At 40.3% G+C, this 12,121-nt stretch overlaps 1 protein-coding gene across 3 annotated transcripts in view; it reads left to right on the forward strand.

The window, feature by feature from the left end:
* EIF2B3 (eukaryotic translation initiation factor 2B subunit gamma) overlaps positions 1-12,121 on the forward strand; it is a 104,962-nt gene that overhangs the window by 11,368 nt on the left and 81,473 nt on the right. For all 3 annotated transcript variants that reach the window (XR_009743064.1, XR_009743063.1, XM_061451407.1), the window contains exon 4: positions 10,753-10,912. Coding sequence is in view for 1 of the 3 variants with exons in the window: in XM_061451407.1 (XP_061307391.1) it covers positions 10,753-10,912 (160 nt within the window). In the remaining 2 variants the exon portion in view is untranslated. The remainder of the gene's footprint in view (positions 1-10,752; positions 10,913-12,121) is intronic.

Genomic DNA, 12,121 nt, shown 5'->3' on the forward strand with positions numbered 1-12,121 from the left:
AAAGCAAAGTAAAACAAACCTTAAAAAGCTACCCAAAAGAAGAAGAAAAACCAACTTTCTTTTGAGCAAATAAACAAAGATTGAAACTCCAGATTCTCTTGGTATGTGCATCTTTGGGAGCCATGTTGTGGAAAGTGTGATGTCACGGTGGTGGTCTGTATGCTGCTGAGGGTCACTGATCCGTGGAGTCTTGGACGGCATGGCTAAGCGCTTCGCTTCCTCTGTTGAAAAATCTCCTTTCCAAACACATGATGTAAGTAAGCTGTAACGGCTGGGAGGTGGAATCTGAATCTTTTTGGTACAGCTGAGCAGAGTTTGGAGAGCACAGAAAGAAAAACTTCAGACCCCATAATATACAGTTATGCATTTTTTTGGTACTGTCCATGGAAATAACAAAATAATAACAATTAATGCATTTGTAAGTGAGATCTCTGTATAAGCAAGACTTAACTAAATATTCTGTTCATCTATTTTGAAATAGTAAAAAGGATTTCAGCAGATTTTTCCAGTGGACCTGGCAGAAAATACTCTTTCCTGGAGTGTCTAAAATGAAAATAAAAGTTGCCCTCTTGCCGGGTTTTCTGATTCTGCCTTTCGCAATGTTAGTGCTGCCCGGGCAAAGCAGATGTGTCAGACAGCAATCCACAGGGTATGTAGCGTCTTGTTTCCTTCTCTACCTCTGATTGAAAGTTCCACCACTATGGCATTAGGCAGAATTGCATAGTCAGGTCCTGTTCCCAAAGCACAGCTGATTGTCTACTAGAAAGCAGCTACACTGGCAGGTGCTCAGGCTGGTGATGTTGCTGGAGGGATGACATAGCGCTGCCTGACTGTGTGTGCTTGATGAATGTGTTCAGGACTTTGCTCTGATCTTTATTTTTCCTGGCAGGGTAAGAGTTAGAGAATTCAACAGTTGTTGGGATTTTTTTTGTTTTAAAGTTACTCAGCTTTAGAAGAATGTAGGTAATTAAAATAATTATTTTGCTGCCAGGGTTTACTATGGATCAGGGCTAAAACACCAGAAGTTTGAATGAGGCAATTAGCTCTGAAGGTTAGGATCAAGAATGGTTATTAGGGTATTTGCTATTCTGCATGTTGTCAGCTAAAGATGTTGCCTTTCTTTATACATGCAGGCAAAAACATAGGTGTTTTACAAGGAGTCATTGACAGACCTGAGGTGCTGTCAGTTTTAACTGGTGCATCTTCCTCTGTACGTCCTTATCCTTTTCATGCTCCTGGCAACTTGAGGCCTGTGCTCATCACATTAACCAATACCTCTTGTTTCCATGTAGTTAATTGTCGGCATTTCTCCTGTATTACAGTATTTGTTTTTCATTTAGACCCTATGTGGTTTCTGATGAATTACACAAATTCGACCTATTCTAGTTGTAGACATAGTAAGCTCTTTGCGTGTGTATATAGCTGAAATAATTTGTTTTAGAGCATCCTGGTATAAATCTTTTCCTGGTTTTATGAACTAGTTTTCTTTTTTGGGAGTAAATAGAAGTTAGTGTTCATTTTTGTAAATCATCCTTCATTTTCCATATTTAAAGTATATACGGTAGCCTTGTGTAAATAACTTACTGTGCTGTGTGCTGAGGGGAAACTACAGCTTTAGTAAAGGGCATCTCAAATATAATTTTGCCCTTTTTGATTTTTAACAGCATTTTCATGGACATGTGAAGGCAAAGAAGAGTCAAACATCCTTTACTATCGGTTCATTTTAACAGGCATATGAAGCTGATGTTAATGGTTTTCAAAAGTCACTCTGTGTTGAATGTTTGAAGAAATGAAGTCTGTGTGAATTGAATTTGTGCATTTCTAAAGAGAAAGTAAGATTTTAACATTGGGAGAGGGGAGGTCAGTGTCCTCTAGCTGTCATTTTTCCTTGGTGCTGTTAGTGGAGAGAGCAAAGTCTTGTGCCGCATATGAGCCTCAAAAACGCAACTGTCACCCGTACCTGGGTGAAGACTTGAAGGGCAGCATGAAGGCATCACTAACGTCTGTGCCACCCTGGACTCCACAGAGCAGAGTAAGTTGTGTAGGGCTTTGTTTGGTGTTCCTTTATGATGTCCTTGTTTTGAATGTTAAATTGCCATCTGGTCTGATGTTTTCCTAATTTTTTGCTTCTAATTTCCAATGTCCTTGGCCTTTCCCCATGATACTCAAGGCCTCCCCTGGCTTCAGGTAGGGCAAGGAGCCAGTCACAGGGTATTTGTACATTTTTTTGTCTGTACATTCCTTCCTTGCTGTCTGCAGCCTTTTTACTTTGTTTCAAGCCTGGATGATTTCTACTTGTGTATTTTCCCCATCTTTGGATATTAACAGGCCTTCCCTCACAGAAGGTCAGGGCTTTCCATGGCATTTGTGGGCTGTACAGCTGTCAGTTACCCTCTTGCAGGTGATTGTAGTGATAGGACAAGGGGTAATGGGTTTAAATGCAAACGGGAAGTTTGGGTTAGATATAAGGAAGAAGTTCTTTACTGTGAGGGTAGTGAGGCACTGGAACAGGTTCCCCAGGGAAGTTGTGAATGCTCCATCCCTGGCAGTGTTCAAGGCCAGGTTGGACAGAGCTTTGGGTGACATGGTTTAGTGTGAGGTGTCCCTGCCCATGGCAGGGGGGTTGGAACTGAATGGTTCTTAAGGTCCTTTCCAACCCAAACCATTCTACGATTCCTCAGTATCATCCCTTGAAAGAGAAAATGGAATTGTTCACATCAGACACAATTGCGTGCATTAACCTAAGTATGTAGTTCCAGTTGTTGGGGAGTGTGGGAGTGAGTAGGTGCCAAACATCAACCTGGGGAGTTACGGTGCTAGAGAGGGGGTTTCTGTGGGTTTTTTTTGCAGCCTGGTACAGGACTGTAACTTTGATAATAGGGCCGTGATAACAGGCTATCCCAGAGGCTGTTGCTTTGCTCAGCACTGGTTTTCTGGCACTGTTTAATGGGGCGAAAACCATGGTGAAGATCAGTGGACTTAGGATGCCTGGAATTTAATTTAGCATGTTTGTCATGTTATATTATCTGGGAAACCCATGTAGGTTATCTAGTTTTTCATCTTCCTCAAAGCAAATTTGAGCCTTCTTCTGTGGTATAAATTCTGTTAGCTCCCTGGGGAGGATGGTGAAAATTCTGGATGTAGGCAAATAGTGCTGTTTAAAACAGTGGAAGTCTTGAAGTTTTCATCATGTTTTTCTTACAACAGCAGTTGCTGCAGACCAGATATCACTGGAAAAAAATGGAGAGGTGCTGGAGGTGTAAATAGTATTGCGTGGAAGATAATATGGGAATCTATGCTTCAGTACTTTTATTTAATATAGCATGACTGTGTTTTACAGGGAGAAAAAACAACATTTGAACAACGCTGATCAGGTCCCACAGGAATGGACACTCACTTCAGTGCAGGTTGTGTGAAGTAGCAGTGCCATTGGACTGTGTTTCACAGAACCTGTGCTTTGCAGAGCAGAATAGCATTTGGGTTTTTTGTTGGAGCAGTGTTGAAACTGAGAGTTGTGTAATGGCTTGGTTTGACCATTTTGTTTTAATTTAAGATCATGCTGATACTAGCTGTGGGGTGGCAGAATGGACACATGAGGACGCATGCTGTATATGTCTTGGTTTTCCTGTATAGTCTGGTCTGAGACTGCGAGGAACCATTATGATCCTCTGGTCTCTAGGGGAATTTGCACATGGTAATCAGGGCTGTTAGCCCCAAAACTTATGGATGACTTAATATGTTTCTGAAAGATAGCAAAGCATTATTCATACATCCTATTAGATTAAGTGTTTATTATATCCTTGGGTATTTTATTCCACATTATACCTCTTCTCCCTCTTAAACCACTTTGCTTTTTATTTCTATGCTGAATGCTGGTTTCTAGCCACTGAATCCAGTTGTTTCTGCTTTCTGTTGTGTTGCTGAGAGATCTCCTGTTTAGGAGAGAAGGCTGTAGGCGAAAGCCGCCTTTCCCTTCAATAAGTTGAGCTGGTTGAGCTCCATTAGGACTACTTTTTATTATTATTGTTTGTGTGACTACAGCACCTGACTGCCTACGGCTCTGCCTACATTAAGTGTTAAGCCTGGACTTGAGCTCTGGGCTTTGGCAGCAAGCCTGCTGTGCTGCTGCTGTTGAGATTGGAGCCTAACTGCAGCGTTCTCCTTTCTGTTCATGTGAGGCAGAGTCCAATATCAGCTGAACAGCAGGTCTGGTAGTGCTGCTGTCCAGGTAGTCTGGGAAACCTGCCTTCCAGGAATAGGAGTGATGAGGAGAGCACCATTTGTTTCTTGAGTTCTCCTGCCTGCGAAGAAGGGATCTGTTTGTGCAGGCTCATGCTCTGTGCGCTGGTGAATTCAGAGCCTGGGTTATGGGGTGCTCCCTGAGCTTTAGCAGACATGGTTCTAGTGAATGATGGTGCATGCTTTCTGGGTGCCTTTAGATGGGGAAAAACAGTCTCCTCTGTCATGCTTGGGATCTGGATGTAAACACAAGATGATTCCTGACCTCAGACAAATGAGAGAGCCTAGGAGACAGGATAATATGGGTCAGTCTGTCAATCTGGTGCCACAGCATACTGATAGCCTGATAATTGTCAGTTTTCTGTAAGTGTAAGACTAGCAGATTTATTTTATATATATATATACATATATAAGACATCAGAGCCTAAATCTACTTGTATCCTTTAGAAGATACAAGCAGGTAATAGAGCTGGCATCCTTTACTGATATAAGGCAGAAGTAGATTGGGTAAATCCATGGAAAATGGAAGGGATAGACTGTGAAAAGGAGGGTAAATAACTCGTGCTTGATGTGACAGAAAATGAAACCAGTTAAGAAAGATGATGTGGTTGGAGGAGGAAGCTGGGAAAATGATTTTTGGAGTACTTTGTAAGTAGGACAAAATTGCTTTAATTGGAGCCAGAGGAAAAGGTGGATTGCAAAGCTTATGTTCCAGACCAGAAGTTTTACACTTCAGTGTCGTAATACCAAGTCTCGTAATATCAATATCCTGCTTTAAAAACATTCTTAATAAGCTTCTGAACTTGTGTTCATCTCTAAACTCCGGCTTTTAGTTACTGATAACTGTAAATTACCCTTTTCCACCCCACGTGTCAGTTTGAGCAATAGGTAAGGAGACTTCCTCCTGGGAGGAGACAGGATGCCTTCCAGGCTTGAATATCTTTCCTGTTCCTAGCTTATATGTATGTAAATTAAAAAATATTGATTTTGGATGGTAGCTCTTGAGATACAGAGATAACCTAAAATGGTGTTTTCATTGTGTGATCCCATCTGATACAAAGCGTAGAATGAACCGTATGATGGGACTGGGGTTAAGTCTCCTCCCCAGCTTCTGGCATCTTTCTTCCAGCTTTCTTTGAGAAGATAAACAGTGATGCTGACAGGTTACGTATGTGGAGGCATTCACATTGCCTTAAGATATCCTCACCTGATGAATTCAGGGCCATCCAAGGAATTAGAAGAGACTCCCTTGGCTCCCGCATGAAACTTTTCTGTTTTCCTTTTAGAAAAAAAGAAGCCTCTTTCACATTACAGAGTCTTTAAAAAAAAAGTTTCTTCCATCTTTTAATGAGGCTGCTGCTGGATTTCAGATCGAGGGACATCCTGTGCTTTCACTGCCCTCTGTCCTTAGAAGAGTTATGAAAGGTGCAGGTCTACAGCAGACTTGCTGCTGCACGGTGACTGCACAGTAGGTAAATGCTTCATGTCTGCTAACAAAGTACTAAATCATGATTTTCTTCTGAATCTTGCCATCAAGGACATTACAAAAGCAGAGTGGGAATTCCCAGCCAAAGGCGGCCATTTCAGTTGGTAGCTAACAAGATCCTACAGACATCAAAAATAAATGAGGTTCCCTGCTCCAGTTACAGCAACAGCTATAGAGCTTCAAAGAGGTCACAGGTGTGGAAATTGGAGGACTCTTAATGGAGACTAAGATAAAAAGGGATTCTCTAAAGCCTTGGATGCAAGTCTCTGATCTGAAGAGTGGTGAGTAATGCAGTTGCTGGGAGGTATCTTTGGCTTTGCCTGGAGCATGCTCACAAGCAATCAGAATGCTTGCCCACAGCCAAACTGTTCTTTCCCTTTCTACTCTTCTGAATAATAAAAGCATTACACACAAACCCCACTGTTAATGCAACATGTGGGTGAAGTTCCAGGGTATTGTGTATAAAAATCAGTCTTAATTCCAGCAGTAATTATAACTTGTTCCTCTCTCCCCTGTTGTATGGTGACACTGCAGGAAGTGATGCAAAGTTCTCTGTTTCTGCATGTGTGTAGCATAGGCTGGTGTAGGAACAAAGTCTTCCTAGTACCTTGATTTTTTTTTTTTCTTTTCTTTTCCTGTCAAAGTCTCAGCTGTAATACCCTGCAATTGGAAACTTAGCATACAACTTCAATGTTTTGTCTCTTTTCAGTTCTGCTAGGAGGTGGTTCTACTGCTCATGGATATTTTGCTGCTTTTCTGCTTGTAATGCAATCTGACATTTGTTTCCCTCTTTCTCTTGGGGCTGTTTTTGTTCAAATTAGAGATTTCCTTGCAACACATGTCTTCTCATTTTCTAGTCTGCAGTTTTTGGGGCCATCAGCAGTTTAGGATACAAGGTCCTGCCCTTGTCTGTACTTGATAGAAAAAGCATAGTGAACAGTACTAAAAATTCATTATTTGCTGCCAGCTATCTGTGGTAACCTTGATATCTCCTGTTTGAACAGAAGGGATCCAGCAATTATTGCTGAATATAAAAGAGTTTTTAACATTGCCTTTGTATCCAGGGTGTGAGAAAGTCCAAGGCTTTTTATTTATGCTAGTATATTACAGCATATAATTGCATCCATCTTTTGATCTGTGGTATGAATTAGTTCCATTGAAAACATGTTTTCTATTTTTAAATCATTTGTCTTGAACTGAGTTCTTGAAACATTCTGCTTTTTGGTCTTGTTTTTGTGTAGATTTTCCATATTGTGCTGGATTTAATATAATTGTTGACATGTTGGGTTTGAGTGCTTTTTATTTACAGTTGTTTTTTTTTCTTTCCTCTCCTCTCTATTTTGTATAAAATTCTTGATGTTTTCTGTTAGTGTTGTATTTATCCAGATTGAGTATGTAACTTATCTGATAATATATGAGCAGGTTGCAGTTTGGAAACGTTTGATGGTAAAATGCTGTTAGTCAGTGTTAAAAAGGGAGAGTGGAGATTTTGAGGCCTTAAGAGCTGTGTTTCCAAACTTGACTTTGACTGAACGTAACTGTTCAGCAGTGGCTAGACTGGGAACCTAAGGCTTCATCCATGGGCAGTAAGGACAAAGAAACATCTCCTCGAAACTCAGATTGTAAGTGGGATGATCTCTGCAGGACCTTTCTTCACTGATCAGCAGCCGAGTCTAAAGGCTGAACTTGAGTGCATGAACTGCAGATCTGAGGTTCAGTGGGGTTGCTCAGGCCCAGATGACTCTTTCAAGGAGCATCACATTCTCTTCGTCTTTTCTGTGGCTCTTGTGAAGCTCGTAAAAAATGTGAGGTGTGCTGTCAGCAAGTGCCAGCTGCTGTCCCTGTACCTGTGTAGCACGGCAGCATTTGCTTGTGTTCCCCAACTCAAAGTAATTTGCTGTTCTCTTTTATTATGCTTCATGGTGCTTTCGCCCTTTCTTGTACAGCAGTTTCTGTGGTAGAGCTCTATAGGGTCTGTGACAAGGGCTCCTCTGTGTCGTAAAAGTAATAAACAAAATACCCTATCACGTTTGGCAAAGCAAGAGAATGCCAGAAATTCCAAGCATTTGTTTCATGCCCCATCCATTGGCTGGTCCTCCTTGAGTTAAGACCCTTGCCTTGTCCTTCGCATGGTTGTAATGGTAAATGAGAGTGCATCTGGGCATGCATTTTCTTCCCTTGCAGTGGTTCTGCTTGGGGTGTGTGCTTGCTGGGTTTTTTTAATCAGTTCATGTTGATTCTTATCATCTGCTGTATAATAGTTTGGGGTTGATGTAATCATAGTTACATGTATTTCATTAAGAAATCTATGTGTGTGTACTTAGGTGTTTGCATAATTCATGAAGTCAAGTATGTTCACATACCCCTTGTTAGCACATGAGTGCGTGTAGTAAATATGTACTTCTTTGTATCAGTGGCTCACTGGGAAAGGTGCACTGTATTTATTTGGCATATATATATATATGTAAAAAACCCACAAGCTCTACCATTTATTTTCTTTCTTCTACACCCACCCTAAAAACGTGAAGAAAAACACACACTTCTGCTAGGGTTCTAGAATAGTTTATTTTTTCCTTCAGCCATTAGTTTATTCGTTCAGGAGTTGTACACTGGAAAAAAAGTGCATCCATTAGACAGTGAGGGCTTTATTTATGAGGGGGGTGGTGTTTCAAAGGGGAGGCTGTCGAGTCCCAAAAGAGCCTTTCATGGTGTATTCTCAGCGTGCTTCTGAGGCCACTGCTCTGCTCATCAGGAGGAGAGGCAGAAATGTGGGCTTTACAGAGCAACTGTGTGTTTCACTGGTCCCTGCGCTCACTGACGTTTATTTACATATTGGGAGAGTAAATGGGTAGAACAGATGGCAACCAGACATTTGGTGGTTCTGTTCCCGTATGCTCCTCAGGGGTCTTGCATTCAGTTTTTGCAAAAAGCTTGTCCTATAGTGAGGAGAAAAAAACCCGGAGCCTGTCCACGACTATGAAATGCTTGTTGGGTTTTCGCTCTAGTGACAGATTAAGGCATTTAGTAGAATGTGAAATAATTACAAGGTTTGTTTTACAATTCCAAATACTTGTTCGTTAAGATAAGTCCATTGGTGTGTCTATCTCTTTTTATTGTTATTTTACCACTGGAGTGAATGCATTTAGATTTGAAACCAGCGATCTCTTCCTTCTACAAACTGAGTTTGAAAAGTACAGGTCACTTTATATGGGTCATGGAGACCTTTTGGTCTTTCTGCAAATATTGTAACTCATTTGTGCTTTCATAGGAACAGAAGATCTGAAAATTTGTCAGGAATTTCCAGGATATTTAATAGGTGTTTCTTCACTATTTACAGTTATGAAGCGGGAGATTTACTTCCTTACCAAGCTGTATTTTTTCTTCCTTTCTTTGTACACATTGGAATGTTGGAGCAGGGCTGCTCCAGAGCGCTGGGCAGCTTGCTTCAGTGCTGTGGGTTGTTGTGTTGGGTTTTTTTTTCCAGTGTGTGTGCATGTTGTTTTAGAGAAGGGATAATTAAAGCACTTCTCCTGGGCAAACCCATAATATAAAATACACATATTGAAAGTATGCTAGAAAGGGCGCTACAAGTCAGGTTTTGAATGTGTAAAATCCTCAGAGCTTGACCTTTTGCACAGCATGCCAAATCAGCAGCTCTAACAGTTTGTGACAGGGTGAATTCCAATGACTTATTGGTAAACACATGAAACTGCCCAGTATTTGAAGGAGAACCTGTCAAATAATGTAAATACCAGACATCAGTTCCTTGCCTACAATGTGGAATCTCCTAGTATTAGATGAAGTCTGTAATGCAGACCTTTCCGTAATAAACCTCTCTCATAAAAGGTCAATGCTGAATTAATATCCTTTAAACCAAGATAGTTTTCACAAATAAAAGTAGAATTACTGATCCTCCATGAGTTAACTCGGGTTTTACCAACTACTTTTAGTGCCCTTCCTATCAAATAGTATCTGTTTAAAAGACAAAAGTAGGAAGCAGTGTCACACTCTGAGGGAGGTTTGCCGTAGTAAATGGTAGCACAGAAAGTGAGAATGGTAGATGTCAAGAAGGAAACACAATCTTCTAGAGACGTGCTTAGAAGGTTGATCATTAACAAAAAATAAAGTGGAAGCTTGCTACTTTTCTGTAGGCCATGCTGCACAAATATTATGTTAGGATTAGTTTAAATGAAGATAATTGCTCAACTAGTAGATTTTTGGCAGTACGTTCCACAACCCACTTGAAATACAGAAAATTGTTCCTAGGTAAGTGTTTTTAATCGGAGTATGTTGTAGTGTGCTTGGTTAATGAAGCTGCTGTGTCTCGCTCAATATGTGGCAATGTTTCTGTGATATAGGCAGCAGTTCTCTTAAATACTTCATGAGGTACTTTGGAATCCTTTGAGATGAAAATTAAATACAAGCCTGTTATTAAATAGGACCTAGCTTCCTCTTTATTTTTTTTATATGGGGTATTGCTGGTTTTAGGAAATGTATTTCTAGACTGAGGCCACCATGGCAGTGCAATTACATCCTAGATAGTCTTTGCTTTTTTTCCTCCAGATAAAATAACATAGTTTAAATATCTTTTCCAGTGGTTTGTAGCCAGATGCAAAGTCAGCTAAAAAAGATTCCTTCAGAAAGATTTCTTTTCTACATCATTATGTAACTAAAAGTAGCTGCTGTAAATACTGTAGAATTTTGTGGCAGTCTTGAAAGCCATGGCTTCTGTGTCCTGGCTCCTTCCTTTAGGAGCCAATGACAGCAGTTTAGATGGTCACATATTCTTTATGGTCCAGAGCTGGATAAGCATTAACCAACTAACTAATTCAGTAACAGCAGGACTCAAGTGAACTGGTAAAAACCAGTAACTATTTGTGGCAAAGTATGGCAGACCCTGTGTATTTTAAAGAAAAATCTAAAACCAGCCATGGGTATATTCGTTGTTGTGTCCTCAAATGCTAATCCATATGTGGTCACTTGTATGTCTAAATAGTTTGTTTTGTTTTGCTTTTCTTCCTTGACAGACTGATGTCTTGGTGTTGAGCTGCGATTTGATCACAGATGTTGATTTATATAAAGTTGTGGATCTCTTTCGGACTCATGATGCTACTCTCTCCATGCTGATGAAGAAAACTCATGAACCCACAGAAGTGGTACCAGGACAGAAAGGGAAAAAAAAGCCAGGTATGTAGATAGGAATACCTTTATTTATTAATACATTCTAGAGATACCATTTGTACATATGTTTAGTTATTAATCTCAGAGTGAAAGAAATAAAAAAGTTACAGATACTCTATTTTTCCTCAGATTCCCTGGTAGGGGTGTGACTTGGGTTTTTCTATTTTAGAATTAAGTATTAGACTCTTGTAATCTTGCAGGCTGTGATCCAAAGCTCACAAGAGTTAAGGGAAAAGCTCCAGATGACTTCAGTGAGTTTTGGATCAAACCCTAGATTTTTGTTACATATGAGCATCAGAACCGTTAGGTTTTTCAAGAGCACTAAGTATCAGCCAGATTATGAGTGGGAATTTACCACTGACTGTAGGAACCAGTATTAGCTGGGTAACAAATACTTCTAGAAATCTCTCATCTCATGGTATCTACTGAATTACTCTTCTGAGATCACATCCAGGAGCCTTTTGCTAGGCAAAACTCCCACTGATTCAAGGTCTTGCTTAGATGCGTATCTTGTCCCTTTTACCATAATATCTTAGTTAGTGCCTTGTAATCTTTAATGTATCTATTCTCACAACACTGCTGTAAGGCAGGGCAGGGCTATTATCCCTGTTTTACTTATGCTAAAAGTACTAAACACCATACAGTTGTTCCCATACCATACCTCTCATTTTATTTTAATGATATCTGTTAAATTGCTGAGGCTTGATTATTGCCAGCTTAGTGGGTCCTGGTCTATGATTAAAGCTCAGACGCATTACAGTAATACAAATAAGAAAGTGAAGCTTCAGACTGTTTGAGAGAGGAATGAAATGCAAGCCAACTGTTGGACTATGTGTGTGTCTGAAAGTGGAGGAAGTGTGTTTTTAAAAGAAAGCTGCTTAGACTCTGCATTAGGAGATTTTTCTGGAGCAAAGTGTAAGGTTAGTAGAGCTGAAAGCTTTTAGGACGAACTCTCAAACAGCTTTAAACCTCCTTGGTTTTGAACAGACAATCTAAGTGCTAGTGGCACGTAAAACCTTGTCAAGAGCACTACTGCAGACACAGAGTTGAGCATTCATGAGTTATAAACTAATGGGTCTGTGGTTAAATATCATAGAGCTGCCCAATACATGAGCTTTGAGCACACAAGCTGGGGGCAAGGAGGTCTGTGAGTTTAAACAATATCACATGAAGACTCTTTGAAAATATAAACACATCAGGTTGCACATGCATTCT

Source organism: Pezoporus flaviventris, unplaced genomic scaffold, assembly GCF_033815535.1.
Source record: "Pezoporus flaviventris isolate CSIRO_AGI_PZ_B2104156 unplaced genomic scaffold, CSIRO_AGI_Pfla_v1 ptg000013l, whole genome shotgun sequence".
NCBI lineage: Eukaryota > Metazoa > Chordata > Aves > Psittaciformes > Psittacidae > Pezoporus > Pezoporus flaviventris.